Source organism: Elaeis guineensis, chromosome 7, assembly GCF_000442705.2.
Source record: "Elaeis guineensis isolate ETL-2024a chromosome 7, EG11, whole genome shotgun sequence".
Lineage (NCBI taxonomy): Eukaryota > Viridiplantae > Streptophyta > Magnoliopsida > Arecales > Arecaceae > Elaeis > Elaeis guineensis.
In genome coordinates, this window is record NC_025999.2 from 87684112 (window position 1) to 87705326 (window position 21215).

General features: G+C 37.9%; 1 protein-coding gene across 9 annotated transcripts; it reads left to right on the forward strand.

The window, feature by feature from the left end:
- The first annotated feature begins 1406 nt into the window (after positions 1-1406).
- LOC105048728 (oxysterol-binding protein-related protein 1C) lies at positions 1407-17338 on the forward strand. Of its 9 annotated transcripts, none has more exons than XM_019851860.3 (11): positions 1407-1533; positions 1716-2525; positions 2616-2972; positions 4757-4868; positions 8746-9194; positions 11100-11255; positions 12241-12408; positions 12485-12625; positions 15777-16007; positions 16121-16234; positions 16941-17338. In XM_019851860.3, the coding sequence occupies exons 1-11, from the start codon at positions 1501-1503 to the stop codon at positions 17106-17108; spliced, it is 2739 nt and encodes a 912-aa protein (XP_019707419.2). In that variant the 5' UTR covers positions 1407-1500; the 3' UTR covers positions 17109-17338. The 9 variants fall into 9 exon arrangements, with proteins under 9 accessions (XP_019707419.2, XP_019707420.2, XP_010926456.2 ...); XM_019851861.3 differs by having other exon boundaries at positions 4761-4815; XM_010928154.4 differs by having other exon boundaries at positions 1408-1533; positions 4757-4856.
- The last annotated feature ends 3877 nt before the right edge of the window (positions 17339-21215 follow it).

The window sequence follows — 21215 nt, forward strand, 5'->3', positions numbered from 1 at the left end:
ACTCAATTTGAGTAATAATTAAATATATTTGAATATGAATTCGAACTTATTAATGATGTGGATAATATTCCAACTGATCTAGATATTATCCGATCTAATCATTTTGGATTTAAATGATCTGAAGGCATAATTACTAGTTTAAAAATGTTGGCAGTGGTTATGCATATGATTAAACCATTTGTAATCATAAGAGCACATGGATAATCATTATGATTCGATCCATTTAACTAAAACTAGTTATTGACGTGCAGTTATGCTATTTGTTATGTAAACGACTATCAACCTTCTTATATAAATATGAAGAAGGATAAATTCTCAAGTAACTCTCTCAACACCCATTCTACAGTTTTTTTTTCTTTTTCACTATTCTTTGAATTCTGATCAAAAAATTATAGCAGCTCGTTGGCCTAACCGTCACCTTAGTCCACGGACCTTAGTCCGTATTTAAAATTTAGTAGTAATAATTGAAAAATATAATTAAAATAAAATAAAATATTTTTTATAATATATATATATATGCATGTGTGTTATATATATATATATATGCGCGTGTGTATATATATACACACGTGTGTATGTATATATTAATTAAGTAGGCTCCCTAACTTGCGAGTAAAATATTCTGCAATTGAATTCGGCTCAAAGTTTGATTCGATCATGATGATAAATTAATAATTAAGTTCAAATCCAAGTCAGATTTAAACAGCGGACGAGCCGCTCCGCTCTCTTGCACAACCACTCGACGAAAAGAAAGCTACGCTGTATCAAGTCTGCGCGCTGACGAAGTCACGGATCCCGTCTCAAGGCCGCTTTTGGTCATCCCCAATCAGCTCTTATAATAATTGGAACAGGACGGATGGCGGATGGTGACGGTCCAGCTGGCACCAGACTAGACTTGTCACTCGTGCCCGATCCAGTGCTTTAGAATGAGACTGGCGCATAAAGTTATAGATAGAAGAAAAAAAAAAATACGGAGCTGAAACAGTCTCATTTAAAGATTTTTAAAGCTGGTAGGAAAACAATAATAGTAGCTGAGTGGGCCGGCCAATCCTAGGTGATATCTCGCGCCACGCGTCCGTGGGTTCGACGACGAGCCCAGCTGTCGCGCGGATACGGAGCGCCGGCAGCGAACTCTGCCGGTGAAAGTGAAATGGTGTGGTGGACCAGTGGTCCTCGCCTCCTCTTCCCGCATAGCATGTGATCCCGCCACGAGTTACTCTCCCTGGCATGGTCCCGCCGGGAGAAAGCCACGACCAACCCGACCTTTTGGAGAACTTGTGAAGCAATCACGCTATCCTTTTCCCACGTCTTATCTTTATATTTGAACCTATAAAATTTAAAATTAAAAAAAAATATAAAAGGCGGATCTATATTAAAAAAAGGAGACGTCTCAATCCTAACTAACACTGTTTGTATTTGTATACCCGATGCCATCTGCCCAGGCTGTCCTTCCCCGTACCCGTCCGAGCTCCGACTCCTTTGCGTCCGGCTTCCGGCTTCATGAAGAGATCTTGGTATCATCATCTCTTTCTGGTACAGTGCCGTATACAACTCTAAATATTTGTTAATTACTATCCTTATTACAGAATTATATAATTGTTATTTATTGTTATTAAATAGCAATTTATTAGAAGATGAACGGTCTATAGTATAATAATATGAATGATAACGTCTTTTTTCTTCCTCAAGTTAGTGTATTTATGGGATTGTTTTAGAGCGGCGGTGGTAGTTTCTCGGGTGGACCTGACGCCCGAAACGAAATCCAAACCGTGTCCGACTTGCGCGGCCACGTCGAGCGATTGTCGCCCGCCACCCCGCTTCCATCGTCACCTCGGAAACGTAGCAACACGTGGGGGCGATCCGCCCCCTTCCTCGTCGCCGCCCCCGTCGGCCCCGCGATCCACGAACCACCCCCCATCCTCTCCGTCTCTCCCCTTGTATTTCGGATGCATCCCTTCTGCTGCGCCCCGACGGTCCCCGTCTCCCCCGCTGCGGCTACCCCTCCCCCCCTCCCCCACTCCATGCCCCCGCCCCCGCCCCCGCCGCCGCCTCCCGTCCGGTCCAACTCGACCTACGCCGCCGCCGTCCGGAGCCGCGACGCCTCACCCCACCACCACCATCACAATGGATTCCGCTGGCCCGCTCACACTGGCGGCGGCGAGCGGCCGGTTGCGGGATCGGACTTCGCCGCAGGCCCCCCACGGTCGATGTCGCTGCGTGAGGGCCTGCTCCTCCATGGCGGAGACCACCGCGAGGTCAAGATTAATGATATCGTCGGCAATGGGATCGCCGGGATCCTGTATAAATGGGTAAACTACGGCAGGGGGTGGAGGCCCCGGTGGTTCGTCCTCCAGGATGGCGTCCTCTCCTACTACAAGATCCACGGGCCCGATCGCATCGAGGTCAACTGCGAAACCGAGAAGGTGTCCAAGGTCATTGGGGAGGAGTCCATGCGCCGCTTGTCCCGTCGCAAGAACGGCCAATCCCATCCACTTCGCAAACCGTTCGGCGAGGTTCATCTCAAGGCAAGCAAGAAAGAAATCCCTTCGTTCCCCACCCGTCAGATCCGATCCCATCTTGATTCCATCCTTCTTGTTTCTATATGAAAATTTTAGGTTTCATCGATTAGAGAGAGTAAATCGGACGACAAGAGGTTCTCGATCTTTACGGGGACGAAGAGGCTGCACCTGAGGGCGGAGACGAGGGAGGACAGGGCGGCATGGATGGAGGCGTTGCAGGCGGTGAAGGAGATGTTCCCGAGGATGTCGAACAGCGAGCTGATGGCGCCGACGGAGAACGTGGCGGTGTCGACGGAGAAGCTAAGGCAGAGGCTGCAGGAGGAGGGTGTCAGCGAGGCCGCCATCCAGGACTGCGAGCAGATCATGAGGACCGAGTTCGCCTGGCTGCAGAATCAGCTTGTGCTCTTCAAGCAGAAGCAGTCTCTGCTCCTCGACACCCTCCGCCAATTAGAGGTATAAAACGGACCTTTCTTTCTCATCATTTCTTTATCGTATTCTCCATGTTGGACCTCTAGAAAAATTTGCAGTCTTTCTTGGAGCATTCTCTGAATCTCGTATTATCTTGTGGATATTGTTGCTGAGGTGCACTTTGCATAAAGGAATCAATCGGTATTGTGTTGTGTTGCGATCAATAAACCCAAGACCAGATGTTCAAATATAGGCAGTTCTTTAAATCACTGGTTTTCAACTTATTTATTAACATGTTGATTTCACAATCTATCTGTGATAATGGATGCATTCGTCTAGACTTCTCACTTGTCTTCTAATAAAGTTCTTTGCCATTCATCTCAAGTTTTAGTTTAGTATCAGTCACATTTATTAGAGATTATGCAAGGCAACCTCCTTTCCACTTGACACTGTTCGATGTCATGAATGCTTCATCAAAATGTGTTTCTGCAAATTGTATATTACTGATTGTTTTCTGGTAATTCTCTATTCCAACGTTCAACTTTTGTATAAGGAATGCTCTGAAATGAATAAAAGTTATAAGGCTAAATTAGGTATTTACAGAATCTCTGTGTCTGAATCTAAACTTTGGCAAGTGGAATGCCACAAAATGAAAATTCTAGTCTGACATTTGACATTTTCAAAATAATTCTGTTATTATATTCAAATCTGGGTGGCATCAGGTGCTGCAACCTTACCTAGTTATAAATTCTATATGATCTTGATTGCAAGTTTAACTTATCTCCATGAAAGGCCAGCTCTTGACATACCTCATGATTCAGTCAGTCAGGAAATAACTGAAAACTGGAGGAAGATATGGCGCACCAAGTCCAGATTCTAGTGGAGGAAAAATGACACATAATTCATGGTATATGTGTAAGGAGGTGCTACTCTTCTCTCTCATAATCCTACTCAAGAATATAGGAAACCTTGGTATCCGAAACTCTCCCTTTTCTCCTCATCTTATGATTATCTTTCCTACTCTTTCTTAGATGAAATTAAGTTACCATGATGGTGGGTGGAACAATCAATCACTGTATGTATTTAAGTTATTTTTGGTCTAGTTCTGAAGTGCCATCTATTTGGAGGAATTTTGGGAAAGTTGGAAAGGTCAAATTTTACTGTAATTTGATGAGGGTTACTTAATGATGGTACTTGGCAGTACAATATAAGATGGACGGACCTGCATAAATGAGCGATTATCTCAATTTTCTCCATAGATCTCATTATTCCCTATGAATGAGTCCAACTTAAAACTTATGTTTAGCTTTGCAGAAAGAAAAAAAGAAAGAAAGAAAAAAAAAACCTACTTAGGTTTAACAGGTAAGTCATTTATAGAAATTGCACCCGATGAAAAGGCAGTTGTTTCATCTACCAAGTAAAATAATCTACATTTTTTTTGGAGGGGCTTATTCCTTAAGTTTGAGGAATATCCTTGGAGCCATACCATGAACCAGCATAATGCTATAATGTATAAAGACGATGACAATTCTGAATTTTACAACTTAAAACATTTATAAATGCCAATTAACACTAAGTTGTCTGCATCTCTCACTTCTTGTATGCGCTACCTATCAGCACTTGATTGTTTCTATGGAGTCCACAACTGCATTCTATGCAATTAGCATTGCACTTCTCTTCCTATGCTTGTGTACTCCATATAGTAGTGACAAGTATGTAGGCTCTGTTTTATTTACACAGCAATTTTTATTTCGCTTAGCAAAGTTTATCTTATCCTATATTTCATATTTGTCTACTTAAAAACTGCTTTTTGATGCTTTGTCGTGTAGACAGAAAAGGTTGATTTGGAGAATACCCTCGTCGATGAGAGCCAAAGACAGTCAAAAGAGTATGGATTTGCTTCTAGATCAAGGCATGAGAAATTTAGTGGTATGATTAATGGTAGTATGGTTTGTCATAATCCACTGCTTATTTCCTGTCTGGCAAAACCCTTCTTGATTTTATTATGAGATTTGTGTGTGTGTGTGAAACATCATAAATTATGGTTCTTTTTTATTTTGTGATTTGTTTAATTATTTATGTTAGTTTTAAGCATTTTCTTGCTATTTTTGTAATATAATCTTTGTTTTAATTCTCTTTTATACTTAGAAAAATTTGGAGAATCTTTGACTCTTAACTGTAATCTGACTGGTGCTTTACATAAAAAGGGAATATATTCAATGGGCAAATGTGAAGGGTTTGTTAGTATCTACTTAACTATGTGCAGTCAAAGCCTTGACATGTTGAATGGATGTTCGGGCAATTCTTTTCTTCTCGTATATAATTTTAATGAAGGATCAAACTGTTTGTTTTTGTCTCTTCATTCTCCTACACATAGGGAAACAATAGAAGTGAATCAATCAAAGGATTGTTTTTTATTTTGTTGATTCACATCAATAAAAAGAAATTTGAGGTGGGGCGGGGGGAGGGGGGGGTGGAGGTGGCTTACCTCCTTTTCTTCAAAAAAGAAAAATCAATAAAAAAGGGATCTTTGTATGTGTGTTTGTGTGTGTGTATATAGTATACCTTTCAAACAGTGCTTTTTTTTTTTCCTTATTTTTTCCTCAGAAAGTAAAAGTGTAAATATATTTGTTCAAAACTCTGAAATGTATATTTATGCCCTTCCAAAAATCTGAAGATCAGGCTTTTGCTCTTACAAAGATTTGAAATTGGTGTATATGCCTTTATGATTTGTTAAGGATGACATCCTATAAACAAAAAGGAAAATAACCAAACTATTTTAACTATTTGTTCCTTCAGAGATTTTTGCATAAGTGCTCTTAGAATATCAATTGGTTATTTACGCCTCTGCCAAAACATGTAGTGTACTTGGTACCTAAAATTTCAGATATGGCCCTCAAGATATATAGGAAATAGATACATATGATTAATTGCAATAGACATTGGAGAAAGTCCTCTTAATTCCTCGCATAGTCGCATGGTTATTTGTTTATCTAGGTTATTTGACTTGTTTGCATCCTAAATATTTTGTATGCCAGTAATGTGACTAAGCTATTTCCTTGTTTACATATTTAGTATCAGTATTTTGCTTTTCATTTCTTTTTATCCTCCTTGCTGAAGCTTTATGTTCATGCATGTCTTATTGAACCCTTCAATTTAATGCTTATACTACCGGTATTCCCCAAGACCTGTGACATCATTTAGAATCAAGATGCTTGAATTTTCACTGATCCAAGTAAGATGCAGTGCTTCACATTGTAGTGGAGTTTCTACAGCTTTTTCATCTTATTATCTCTGAATTGGCATCGTGACCAACACTCCAATGCAAGGTTTTAAAAGTTGGTAAAATAGATGGTACTAGTTTTGGCTGAACCAGTATGGTGTTGGTCCATCTCATGGCACACAGTACAGAGATCTATTCCAGTACGTATTGGGGCACCAAATAGTCCCTCTTTTTTTTTTTTTTATTTACAAGCAAGCATATCTATTGGGTGACTTTTTCTCTTACAATTTTAGTGTCTTAGTTGCATTTTTAATGGGTGCGTGATAATGAAATTTTGATATCAGTATAACCCTAACTGAATCAACACGGATCAATAAACTAGCAACATTTATACTTCAAAATGATACAGTCAAAAGAAAATGGCTGCTAACTCATGGTAGAAATTTAATCCCAAGTAGTGTGTCGATGGCTCTTATAGACATGCAGGTCTTGTTTGTAATCTGGACCTTGGTTATTATAGTAACCTGGATACTTTCCCTATTCCTGCTGGTCATATGATGTCTGATAGTGGTCTGTGCCTCCTGATATTGCGGCTTTATATAAGTGCGTTCATTGTAGGAGGCTGGCTATCCCTGTTCAGGGAAGTAGAACGAAACACCTTGCTCTAGTCCCCAGTTATACCCATATCTATAGGAGGGGTAACATGCAGTGTTCGATCCTCTCAGATAAGATGAGTGCATATGAATCGTACATGGATTGAGCATACTATCGACTTTAACTATTTGACCGTTTGGAGATCAGCCTCTAGCATATGATGAGATCTGCTATCCGGTATGGCTATTTGATACACTAGTCAAGCCATCAATAATCTTCATTTCATTGACATAACAACTCTCGGATATTGCCATACTGCTCATCTCCTTTTGCCTCCCATCGAATTTTTAAAATCAACTAGCTTTTAATGTGCCGGGTGTGCATATAATTCTCCTACCTTTAAACATAAGTTATCATAACCAACTCCCCAAGGTCTCTACATACCTATCCTCAAAACCTTGTTCCTATGTGCCCTAAGCTGCATCATCTCCAGATCCTCTCCTTCTGTAAGATAGTATCTTTTTGTCATATCTAGATTTTGTCCTGGCCTCATGGTTGTGATCCTGCAACATGCACATGAACTCATGGACTCTAGAAATTGATTGCTGATCTTCTACTTATTTGGAGCTTCCTCGCCTCTCTTGAAAAATTTTTCGCTGATTATATAATCTAGGCTTGGCATTACTGTCAGTTAAATATGAAATACAATTCACCATTGAGCTTGCTACCTCACTGATTTCTTCTGCATCCAAGCCTAGATCCCTCGACATCCATGGCATCACTGCTCTGACTGCCTGTAGAGCTCTTTTTCAAGGCCTATACTTCAGATTTAACCAGTAGGTTGCATATAATGAAGGACAATTTACAATCATTAAGTTGTAAGAAATGCCATTCAATTAAATACTAGAGTTCAGGTTATGTGATTCAATCATGTTATACAGGCCAGATGCAACTTCTGCTCCTCTGCAAGTCCCATCTATCCTTCATAATATGCAAGTGTGGTGAAGCTTTACTCTCGCCTGCTGCAACAACAATCTGCTGTGCAGCTTCCCACATCTTTGGCTAAAGAAAGCTCGTTGGAATAATATTGTATAATTAGTTAGGAAAATTTGTATTTCTACTAGTTAATACTAAAATAGGTTTCAGATAATTCATAGTATTTCTTTAATTTCTTTTTCCCTTGAATTTCTTGTCATTTTCTTCTGATCTTTTAGTTACTACAATATGTTAATTAGTTTTGATTAAGTTTTTGGTATTTGCTGCCCAATCTTTTGTAGCAGAAACTTTTATCTAGGGTAATGTACTTGCCACAGAAATTCTTCAGAAACATTAAGTCACATTCATTTCCTAGACACTTAGTTTTTTCAAAATATCTGCTTACCCCCACCCTCTTCCATACACATATAAGCTCTTGCTCCTGCTCCTGATTCCGGCAATCAAGGTCCAATCTACATGCATCCACTTAAGTGTCCATTTTCTATCTAAGTGCTAATGCAGTACCCTTTCCCTGACATGCCACACACACCTTCGTTTTTCAAACACTGGTTGCAGCTTGACGCACCTTATTGTTTAACCTTCTATCAGCAATTTTTCTCCATTTTTATTATCTTGTATAATTTTCTTTGAATTGCCATGCTTGTGTTCTCAGAAGCACATTTTCACTGTTTGTCTTAAACCAAACATTTTCCTTTATTCCAACTAGATTATTTTTTTGTCATACAGGGAATAACCTAGCACCAGTAGAAAGCATATTAGGATTTATTATTCAATTGGTCTCAATTTGAAAAGTAACTGTTGATTGACTATCCATTTATTTATGCTGATTGACTTGAAATTAAGATAGTTCTCTTTCAAGGAAATCTATTCTACTATGGAAATTGTCATTTGCTTTCTCTTTTGATCTTTCAGAAGATGAAGTACCGCATGAAGTCTTGAATCTTTAACATTATGTGCTTGTATTTGGTTTTTGGATTGTACTTATTTGGGCAAATGCTTGTTCAGAAGGAAGTGCCAGTGAAACTGAGGACGAGAATGAAAGGCAGGATGCTGCAGAAGAGGACACTGATGATGAAGAAAACACATTTTTTGATACACGAGATTTTCTCTCATCATGTTCTTTTAAAAGCAGCGAGTCTGAATTTCATAAATCTGAAATCGATTCTGATGATGAGGAATTTTATGGAGTTGGTCAAGTTGATGGTATTGATGCTTCGATGAAGTCTGTGGTAACTAGGTACCCATATGTTAGGAGACGTAAAAAGTTGCCAGAACCAGTTGAAAAAGAGAAAGGAGTGAGCCTTTGGTCAATGATTAAGGATAACATTGGAAAGGATCTCACCAAAGTTTGTCTTCCTGTGTATTTTAATGAACCGTTGTCATCTTTGCAGAAATGTTTTGAGGATCTGGAGTACTCCTACCTTCTTGACCGTGCATATGACTTGGGCAGAAAGGTAGGTTCCTATATATGCATTGAAACTATTTTATTTGTTTTGGCACTTGAAATATGAATGCTAGTTCAGGTTTAGGCATCAGTAATTGTGTGAACATCTTTTCAATGTTCATTATTTCTATTCCTTTTTTGTTTTGTGTTAGATCTTCAAATATGGATATTTGCAATGTAAGTCTTTCACCATTATATGTATGTGTGTGTATATATATATAACTTTATGCTTCAAATTTGCATAAAAGTTTCTATCATCTGGACAATTGGGAATTGGATTTAATATTAGCATATGATTTACAAATATGTCCCAATTCCCTGAAAACAACGTTTGACTCGGGTTGTAGTATGTGTTACAGCATATGGCTAGGTAATTGGCTTATGGATTTCCAAATATGAGTGCTATTGTTGCTGTTGTCTTGTGTATCCTCTGTTTTAAAAATCTATTAACATTCACCTTATAGTTGCATGTGTATTTCTATATCAAGTGCTTGTTTCCAACATTTGCAACCAAAAAGCAGTGCAGAAGATGGTGATTTGGAATGGTATATGGTCTGTTGATTATATTTGAATATATAGTTGTGATTGGTTTGCAGACACGTCATGATACAGTGAGTATATTGGTTGTTATCGTGTCATTTTTTAAAAAGATCTCTATAAGAATGAAGTTCTTGCATCTGTTTGACTCGACTAGCCATTTTAAATCTTTCAGACTAATTGCTTCTGTTTGTTTATGTATAATTGCTCCTGACTATAACTTATATCTCAGGTTAACCCATGAATTTTTATGGCTTATTTTTTTCCTTTTCCTGTTAAGTTAGCCTGAGCAACTTCGTATGGTCACATATTAAATTATATAAACAGAATAATGAAAGTGAATTTTTATGTAAGAGATTTGATCAAACAGTTGAGTTGGGGTTTAGGATTATGTTTTTGTTGGTCGTATCTTTTTAGGATTTTGGAGTCAACATAGAAATAGGAGAAAATATATCCTACCGCTGCTGCATAATGGATGACTTTCAGTCAGAAGTTTCATTGTCAAAGAGAAAGGAGCAGGACCATAATTTTTTGGTATTCCACTGTTATATAATTTCGTTGAGCCAGGTGGCTACAATAGATGCTATATGTAAATAGGTTGGAACCATTCTTGTTTACCTTGAATCACTGAAATATGTGTGCTTCTATAGTTAAATACTTGGTGTACAGTGTGTAAGAAGGTCTTTGAGTTAACCTATTTCAAGATTTGTCTGAATATGCTTGAAGAAATTTACATTACTAATGCACGATGTGCCTTCACCAATTGTCCACTTTAGATTCGAAAAAGATTTATCCTGTTTATGGTTGTAATAACCACAACACTCCTGTGTCTGCGGGAAGTTTGAGCCCATGTGCCAACTTGAAGTTGCCATGTCCTTTCGACATCTTTTGAGATGCTTTCATGATTCATATTTTTGTTCTCCAATTCTGACTTCAGCATTGCGAATGTATTTTATTAAGAGCTGTCCTTGTTAGATATCCCTTTTAATAGAAATACAATATCTGCTAGATATTGTTAATATAGTGTACTTGTATATGAATGTAACCTTTGGTAACTCAAATATTTTTTATTTGACAGAACATGTAGAAGGTCTTTTTTATAAAAGGTAGTTTTGAGCGCATACTGTATCGTAGAGTTGGTGCCACTAGTCTTATTATGTTGCTTGGTACTCATGGAATTTTGGAGTACTCTGTTATATACAGAAGTAATAATTAGAACGAGCACCATCATGGTTAATGGCATTCATCTTTTTGCTTTGGAATTACGCAGTGTAATGTCATAAGAAATTTAGCATACATTAACAATGACCTACTTATGTTCTCTGGATGAGTTTTTCACATATTCATTTAATATTTGAATCTTGATGTATTTTTCTAGGGAAACGGTCTTATGAGGATTCTTAATGTTGCTGCATTTGCTGTTTCTGGATATTCTTCAACTGATGGCAGACACTGCAAGCCTTTTAATCCACTTTTGGGGGAAACATATGAAGCTGATTATCCAGACAAAGGCCTCCGATTTTTCTCAGAAAAGGTTGGCAAACTAATGGATTGCAATTATTGATATCATTTTTTTATTTATTATCAGCATCAAGATGCTGGTGATCCTATCTTTTGTTTCTATATCTGGAATCTTGCTCTTTTGAGTATATTTAATTTTTTAAATTAAATTTTAAAAATTGAGAGTTAGCCAATTGGACTTAGCATATTGGCATCCCCTCTGCGGAGAGATCCTGACTTCATCTTGGATGGTGGCCATGTCACCATATTGTCCATAAAATTAAATAGAATATTAACATTACAGTTTTTTATAAAAATATAGTTGTCGCTGGCCTCCTTTTGCAAAATGTTTTCTAATTTTTTCACTTTCAATATTCACTTTCCAATATCATTGAGAAACAATATAGCAAAGAAAGAGAGTTGCATATTTCCCTGATTAATGCAGCTTTATCTGAATAGTTAAGGGAGTGTGACAGCTTCACGTGCTAGTCTACATCTCAACAAGCTGTATAACTTAGCATTATTTAGTGCACTGGTTCCACCATGCCATAATGTTTTCTTAGTTTGTCAGGTGCTAGGCTCTTATTTTCACCCTCTTTTCTATTTAAAATTCACCTATATTTACTGGGGTGAATATTAATCATTTCTTCTGTTTGCCTTTTCCCTTATCTATTTCTTTGTATATCACCATTATCATTTCCTCTGTTTACTTCTTTCCCTTCTCCACTTCTTTATATTCCTTTTGCTGTATTTTAGTGCTTTAAAAATTCATCTATATTTCCTAGAGTGCATATTCATCATGTTCTCATTTGCTTTTTTCCCTTCTCCACTTCTTTTTATATCCCCATCATCATTTCTTGTGTTTTCATGTTTCCCTCTCCACATCTTTTTTTTTTCTTCTTTTTTCTCTGCATTTTAATGCATTGTTCCTCAATTCATGTTACATGAACTTTTTTTATGAATGGGGAATGGCTGCATGTCAGCAAGGTGGTTAATAGTTTGTTTCACTATATGCACAGGTCAGTCATCATCCTATGATTGTCGCATGTCACTGTGAGGGTAATGGATGGAAGCTTTGGGGAGATAGTAATTTAAAAAGCAAGTTTTGGGGTCGTTCAATTCAGCTTGATCCTGTTGGTGTTCTAACACTTGAGTTTGATGATGGTGAAGTTTTTCAATGGAGCAAGGTATTGGATATATTCATGAGAAATTGAACTCTGCTGTTGATATATTTCTTCTGATGCCTATAAACTACTATCCCAGGTGACAACTTCCATTTACAACCTGATATTGGGGAAACTTTATTGTGATCATTATGGTACTATGCGCATACAAGGAGATTGTGAATACTCATGTAAACTGAAGTTCAAGGAGCAGTCAATAATAGACCGCAACCCCCATCAGGTAATTTTCTCTTTTTTCTCCACCTTAATATTTTATAGACCAGTAAAATAATAGCTAAATCTCACTTGATTTTAAAGGGTTCCTTTCCTTGGAGGTGTTAATTTTTTGATGCAATTATTGTTTATTCTTTTCCTTGAGATTCAACCATGCTGTTCAAAGATGTCATATATGAATTTTTCTCATCCCTTGTTTGGTGCCTATGCTATTTGAATATGTGTTTTCTTCTAATAATTTGATGACTATAATTTTTATCAGGCTCTTTTTTTACTATGGATAACATCTTATTAACCATTTTTAGCGGTCATACGTTGAGAACTGTTAGTTTGTAGATGCATCACCTAAATTAGAGTTAGGTAGAATGATATTGATATTATATTATTAGAAGTCAAGTAGTGCTTAAATAACCTCCTTGCCAAGAAGCATTGGCCTAGGTGTTTGCACAAGTCATGGGTGTGTAACAGATGGTTGCGAAAACCTGCTCCATCATGTTGGGGAGCAATAACAAATGAGTTATGCTCCATAGCCAACAACATTTTGATGGGATAATTTGGTGCATGTTTGTTGATGTTATATAATTGTAAGTCAAGGAAAATGTAATTTTATTGTGTCATTTGTGTTATACTTTTTGTATTTAGTAACTAGAATATGTGAAAATCTTGCATTAACATTGGAGATTGCTTTTTTTGTGAATTAGGGTTAGTATGCTTATCACAGATTTTGGGACAATGATATGACAGCAGGTTACTTGGGGACTCCAATGTCATTAAAGAGAAAGCAGAATTGTAGTATAAATCTGGAAGAATTCATTTGCATTAATAATACATAGGAAGTCTACAGGGAAGATGTGCTTTGAATATAAAAGATGCTGCCTGCATATAAATAGTTGTTGCATTCTTAGGAGGTACATGAATTCAAATCTTCAAACAATGAAGGCTTGATTTTAATAATAATTATTTTGTGATTCTTTAAAGATGTTTGAAGTGGCTAGCATACTGTAAAGTTTGTTGTGCAAGTGATCATATTATCCTTTCCTTACATTCGTAAGTATGGATGGGCTTTGGCCTTTGAGTGTTCCTAGGAGAAAAGGGAAGGAAAGAGTAAAGGGGAAATTAGGATTAGAAGAAGAGGAAGAGCTTAGATCTGTTATGAGATAGTTTGAAAAGGGAAAATAGGAAGAATGTGAATAGTGAAAACAAACAGACAAAGGGGCTAATGGGGAAGTAGACTGCTTGTGCTCAAGGTTTTAAATCCCATGGGACGGGGCTGTCCTGATTTTTTCAGAGAATGGGATGTGTCGCTATCCCACCCCATCTCGACACTTGGGACAGAGGATATCCCAAGGTGTCTTGATCGGGACGTTGGGATGCTAGTGAGACGGTCTGTCCCAATACATGGGATAATATCCCATCCCGGTGTCCCATAGGACGTCCCGGGACATTCCGCTGGGACCTGAATCCCTGATCAAAAACTTATCCCTCTATTCACCTTTCACAAAAAAGATAAAACTCTCACATAATCTATTAAGTAAAGAATCTATCCTTATCATTTAAGAACTTCTGATAATTATTGCTTGAACTATAATGATAAGCAGTCCTATTCTCGAACTTTCTTAACATCTAAAATCATCTCGAAAGTAGTAGTTGAGAATAGCAAAAACTTAATAAAACTGTATCTTACCCAGTCTAAACCTTAACTTTATCACGTCACTTTCAGGGTTATTTTGAGTGCTTTGTGATGGTTTGAGTTGATCGTACTGGGTTGAAGGGAGGTATGTGAACAGTGGGTGGTATTTGGTGAATTTTATAAATGAAAATGTGTTTAACGGCTTTGGACTTCGAGGCTACTGTTCACACTCTTACACCAAACATTCTTTTTCATATTCTCACTCTAATTAATTTTCAAACTCTAATATATCTAACAGCAGTTATAAATTATTCAACTTCTACTTCTCATCCCACACCTCCTGCTCCTTCCTGTCTCCTCATCTTCTCCTCCCTTGTTTCGTTCTGCTTTGTTCCTCAGAATTTGTTTTATTCAGATATGTACATGTATCTGATATGTAAATAAATCAACTCAGAAAATTGGGAACTTTTGTCCTTCCTCTGATTTCCTTTTGCCCTCTGATTAAAACGATAAGGATTTCTATCTATCATGATACTCTGTTCTCAAGCTTGTTGCTCATCACGTGTTTGTAGTGTTTATAAGCCCTGAAGTCTAATCAGTGGCATTGAAGTCAATCTAGTCAATTTTGCTGATAAATATCCTAGTGTCACCTTGTTGTTGATACATAACCTCAGAGCACAGTTTTGTGGAGCAACTCCAAGGAAAAGTGTCTGTAGTTGAGAGGCAGTATCACCACTGTCTAGTGACAACTCAGGAGACCATGTTAGTGGTCTTTGATATGTTTGGTTGCTGAAGGTAGAGCATAAGTGCCCATTTTATTCAACTGTCCGATCCACCCTTTTATACATTGAATAGTAGCACAACAAAGCATGTTTTTCAATAACATCATCAGTAAATGCTGTCAGTGTATCACCCTGTAATTTTCAAACTGTATTTATTCTCTCTAGTTTTGTTATGCAGATTTCTAGTTATTAGCCAGAATTTCTTTTAAATAAAGTGTCCGAACTTCCATATTTGTGTGTTATCTGTTGTATAACTTTGGTTTTCATCTCCTTCGTTGAAGAACTCTGTAATATAATGAAACAATGTTATTTGCATTCATCAAGAAAGAGAACTTTTGAATTATGGGCTTCAGATGCATTAACCATTTTTTTACGAGATGGAGTTACTTGTGATTATGAACCAGTCAGTATGCTAAGTTTTTGTTGTGGCTACCTAGTAGTTGCTGATGTAATTCGTACAAATTAAGTACCAGTAAATGGTTTAATTCTTCGTAGCAATTTGATTCTTCCAAAGAAGTTATTGTTATTTTTTGAGAACATATAAAACATACAACAAGCAGTTGGGTATATGTGATTTTATATGATTCTTCTAGATAAATTACTCTGGTGCTTATAACATTTTAATTGATTGTTGTTGGTTGGGGCATTTTCCTTTCCCTCTTTGGGCTAGAAGCCAGTGAATTCATCCTGCTTCATCTAACAAACGAAACAAACTGTTGTTACATGATCTACAAATGCATTTTCAGGTACATGGCATAGTTCAAGATCGGAATGGGAAAACAGTGGCAACACTCTTTGGAAAATGGGATGAGAGCATGCATTTTGTACATGGAGATTGCTTGGGTAAGGGCAAGGGATCTGAACCATTATCTGAGGCCCACATATTGTGGAATCGTAGCAAACCACCCAAGAACCCCACTAGATACAACCTTACACGCTTTGCAATTACACTGAATGAACTCACCCCTGGGTTAAAGGTGAGAAGCTTTAAATTCAGCCCCACCCATTTGTCATTTGCAAGTTTATTAGTCCTATAAACTAAAAGCTCTTTCTTGTTGCAATATTTGCTAATGTCTGAAAAAATAAGCAGGAAAAGCTGCCACCTACCGATTCAAGGCTTAGACCTGATCAGCGGTGCTTGGAAAATGGGGAGTATGAAATGGCAAATGCAGAGAAGTTGAGACTAGAACAGAGGCAACGACAGGTTAATTTCATATCAAATTTGTTCGGAACTGAATTTGTTTTCCTCACTAGCTTGGCAAGAATACTACTAGAATTGGAGCCCATCAGAAGTCCACCTTCTGCAAGCCCTTTAATTTTGGTATAATTCTATTTTATAGATTGCCAGCCACTTAGCTGGCACAATCTTCTGGCCCACCTTTCCGTCGTGTCATCAATGCTTTCTTATAAATGAGCATTCCGCAGCAATTGACGTAATAAAAAGAAAGATAGTGGGTTGTGTACACCCACATGCACCCTTTTCCCGGATCACGTTTTCACTAGTTTTATTGCATATCTTGGGTAATGAGATTCCCTTGTTGATCATGTGATGCCCTTTCAGTTCATCCAACCTTATTCAGATCAATAAAATTAGATGATGAATGACAAGTTTTTTATCAACTAATCAAAATAGGTAAATAGTACCTGAATATTTGCTGGCTTTCTCCTCTTGGATATTTTCCTCTTAACCTTATAGGAGATATGATATACCCGTGGATTGCTTGTGGCTATGTCTGCTTAGGCATCCGCTTATCCATCAGCACATAAACTCGAGCGGCAGATATTGGGCTTGTGTGGGCTACCTTCCACTGCCGGGTGGCATCATACCCTCCTGTTTACTTTCCATTCGTGATATGTTTGGTAAAATTTTAAGATGCTGTCCATGATAGACTGGCTTGGTTGTGATGCAGGCACGGAAGATGCAGGAAAGTGGCTGGAAGCCTAGGTGGTTTGCTAAAGATAAAGGAAGCGACACATATCGTTACATCGGTGGTTATTGGGAGGCCAGGGAAAGGGGGAAGTGGGATGGATGTCCTGATATCTTTGGCCAAATTCCCAGTGATCAAATACTTGACTGACAGGCAGTTTGGTATAGAAGCAGGCTCTTATTGTTTTTTCACCCAAACAACACCCCCCCTCCCCCTTTTCATCTCTATTGCTGTCTCTTTCAATTGATGGGATCTCGTGATTCCATTCGGCATGCTCGCCATTTTTGAGCATTCAAGGCCATGTGGCTTGTAAACAAGGGAGATGGTATTTCTTATATCTCTGCTTTTTTATAGAATAACAGAACCCTGTTCTTCTCCAATACTTGCAACCAATTGATTCGAGGAAAATTGGGATTAAAGATGGATGCTGATGCTGAAAGAGCCTCAAAATATTTTGATGTTGCTTTTACCATGACAGCCACTGTCTTGGTTTTATGTTTAAAAGGGAATCACAAAATATTCAAGGTAACATCTTGCATGCTAGAATTTTGCCATGTAGATCTGATAAGCAGGATTTTCTTAAACCTACTGTGATGATTTACAGTTAAACAAATTTCCGGTAAGGATGGGATTTTACGGTCTAGAGGTGTTTAATGGGCAATTTATTCTTCTGTGTAATTTACGTTTAATTTTGGAATAGTGCCGAGTTATCGATCATTTTAAGTCAAATTTATTTGTAGTCATCGAGGCCATGCAGTGAACTTGTTCCTTCACCGCATGATTGAGTCTGTATTTTTTATTCCATCGTACCATGACTACACGTGAGACCACCTATTCTTATGATATCAAAGATCCATGAATCCATGCAGTAATTTTCTTTGATCTAATAATACTTATTGCTTTTGTACTATTCTTACCTTTGCCTACACGTGAGCGGGAACCTGCCTGCCAGTCGATGAAATGGTGAAGTGGCTTCTTTGATTTGTCATCTGAGTTTAATGAGACTGTTTCGGGTACGGCGTTGATTGATGGAGATGTAAAATAGTAGACACAATGTCACCCGTGAGGTTGGATGATAGATGATCAATTAGAAGCTATAATGAGCTTCATAGCATGCGTGGCTCTTAAACCGTGCCATCAAAACTACTTTTTTGTGGGAACTGTTAACCATCAAGAAGTCGTAGCAATGTTAGAACCCTTGAACGGTAATTGTCGATTGGTGATGATTTGGTCATTCACTCTAATTTAAATCAACTTCTCAGGGCTGACGAATGGTGTGGGCTACTTGAGATTGTCTTCGTTTGTCTTTCTGAGTTTTGCCGCCATTCTGTTTCCTGGCCTAGCCTTGTGTGTTTCTTCGTCGCAGATCCCTATCTTAAATGGCAGTTTGGCATGTCAAGACATTAAATATTCTACGTTTTCTACAATGACATATGACAAATTTAACTCAAGCAGAATAATGCATTTCTAAATACTTGACATTGCTGGGCATGCATGCACTTGTACAAACTGATAAGCATCAAGTATGCGTTCCCTGAAGACATGGCATGCAAAGTTTCGAAGTTTCTCGGTCAGAGCTTTGATTTTTCTTTACCGCTGGATGTAAATAATGAACTCTCTCCATCTACCGAGGCAATCGCCGTTTGCTGAATCCCCGTCAAGGATGTTCTATCTGATTGGTAGATTTGGACGGTAGCTTTGAATCCAAACCAAGTGCCAAAATTTCTGCGATCAGTTTATAATTTACTCTCATATCAAACCAGTACATATCATCCGGTCAAATTCTTACTTTGAGTAAAAAATTATTAAGAAAGCACACCTTTTAAAATTGCTAATGCATGTTGTGCTCTAATTTATCTGAAACGAAAGCTGTGTTCTTAAAGTAGTGGATTAAAGCTCCATCTCTTCTTGCTCCGAGAATGGAACACCTAATTACTCTGCAGCAGTCCATGTGCAGCCCAGCTGATCTGAGTCAAGAGCTCAAGATAATGTGCCAGCCGTAGCTCAGACAAAGCAGCACATTGAACTCATTTTGCCGGGCGGTGGACGAGACAGGTGAGTTACATCCCCTTAAACCCCCACCCCCACGATGTTTAGAAGCGGGAAGGTGGGGGCCATTTGCAGTCCATTCGTTGATGGCATTGGGAGCTCCGCAGCGAAAGCCGCATCGATTCCCAGAAGAATACTCCTGAAACAAGCCAGCCAACCAAATCGAATCGTCGGCCAGGCGGCAGCGAGGCGCAGTGACCAACCACTCCTACGCCTTGACGTCTCTCTCCCAGCTCTCTCGACAGGTAGAGGGGTTTGATGGAGACCTTGCCCGTGGTCAGCTACGTGATGATTAAGTCCCGACAAAACAACGTAGGCCGCGCTCCTCCTCTCTCCCGCCCCTGTCCCTACCCCTACCCCGACACTAAATTAAGAAAATTCTTCTAAAATTAGAGATAAATATTTGTATTTACGCTCAACGGTTTGAAAAATTTACAATATAAAATTTATTTTAAATAAATATTTTAAAAATTTTAAATATAAAAAAATTTTAAAAAAATAATTATAATAATTTTAAATAATATAATAATTATTTAAAAATTTATAAAAATATATGCATCTTATTATGATATAGAAAGGAAGGCATCATTATTTTTATATTGATTGTGAGTCAAAATTTTTTTTTAATTATATATAAAAAAATAATTTTTTTAATATGAGATATTTTTTGGATTAAAATTTTAAAAAATAAAATCATGAAGCTTATGAAACAGAACGTGCAACACTTCACATATTGAGTCATAAGTTCTTGATTGCAATAGTGGCATCCGAAGTAGAGGGTCACTTTTATAATTATGGGGCTCCTTCTGTCTGTACACTAATCCATAAGCGATGAGTCATAGGTGGTAACATATCCTTCTCCAATGAATCATTTCAACTTTAATTTGATCTATTGGATATAATAAATGTAAATTAAAAAAAATTTTTACGAAAAATCTGTTTTTTAATAAGGGCCCTAAACACCCTTGACCTTGATGACCATGATAATAAAAATAATAGATTATATAATAATTTTTTTTTTCTCTCTCTCTCTTTATTTTTTGATGATTATATGATAGAAAATTTTCGTTAGAAAGATTTCTCTGTAATCGATCATCATGTACCATGTGCTCCAACATATAACAGTGGACTGAATGGCGGACAAATCTTACAGTTGAGCTGGGGCTTCCAACATAAACAGGAGTGCTCATCATCTGGCCCCAAAAAATATTGTTAAAGTTAGCATGCATCATCTCGGTGCAAAAATAAAATTTCTTTCTGAAAAGAACACTGCAAAATCTGATTTCACTCGAGCATTTTACTGCTAAGGGGGACGAGATGGTTGGTATATGGAATATAATTAAAAGCTAAACATGGCTTGCTTCTAGTGTCCATAGAATATTCCCTGTCCGGCAAAGTAAGAGAGGGTTAACAGGACAGTATACTTTGGAGGTAAGAATAATCGATCAATTCTGAAATTATAGACATATAATTACCTCTAAGACGGAATTAACTTCTCATACAAAGAATCAAGTTTTCTAAAACGAAGCAATAGCCATTACAATAACCATCCATAACTGTCGTAGTGGAAAAGAACGTACAACAGCATGATAAAAATAATAGCACTATCTAAAAATATTGCTCTCTACAATATAAACATTATTTTTGTGAACTGGCAGAAGTTGAGTTCTTATAACAAAGTATATTATCGTTGTTCTCTAATGCACGGACAGCAGCAGTTCTAGATGTAACCCGGTGATCCTTTGCTTTGCCGTTTCAACAAGTAACCAATTCCCATCGGCACACAGAGAGAGAGAAAGAGAAAGAAACAAAAGCAATTATAAAAAAAAAGCTTGTGCGTACCGCTTAGTTGTATCGAATGAAGAGGAATTCAGAGGAACTGGGGGTGACGAGAAGGGAAGCGCTTGGGATATCGGGTCGAAGCAACCACCCCAGGTTAAAACTTGAAGCACGACGACCGGGTCATCGGATGGCCGGGCCCTGTCGGTGGGTACGCGGCAGCAAGAGAGCAAAAAGGTGACAACAAGGCCTGCTAAGGTCCCCCGAGCAAAAACATATTAAAACGCTTTATTATGTAGCATTTATGGTTGTCAAGATCCCTGTTTTTTTTTTTTTTTTCCTTTTCTTTTCTTCTCTTTTCCATTCCTGCCTTCGCAACGAACATAGCTGCTGTCACCACCAGGAAGAGATTTCGGCGAATGATGGATA

Coding starts and splice junctions, on each gene's coding strand:
- LOC105048728 (XM_019851860.3), top strand. CDS start 1,501: ATGAAGAGATCTTGGTATCATCATCTCTTTCTG. Junction 1,534..1,715: donor GGTATCATCATCTCTTTCTG/GTACAGTGCCGT, acceptor GGATTGTTTTAG/AGCGGCGGTGGTAGTTTCTC. Junction 11,256..12,240: donor TCCGATTTTTCTCAGAAAAG/GTTGGCAAACTA, acceptor CTATATGCACAG/GTCAGTCATCATCCTATGAT.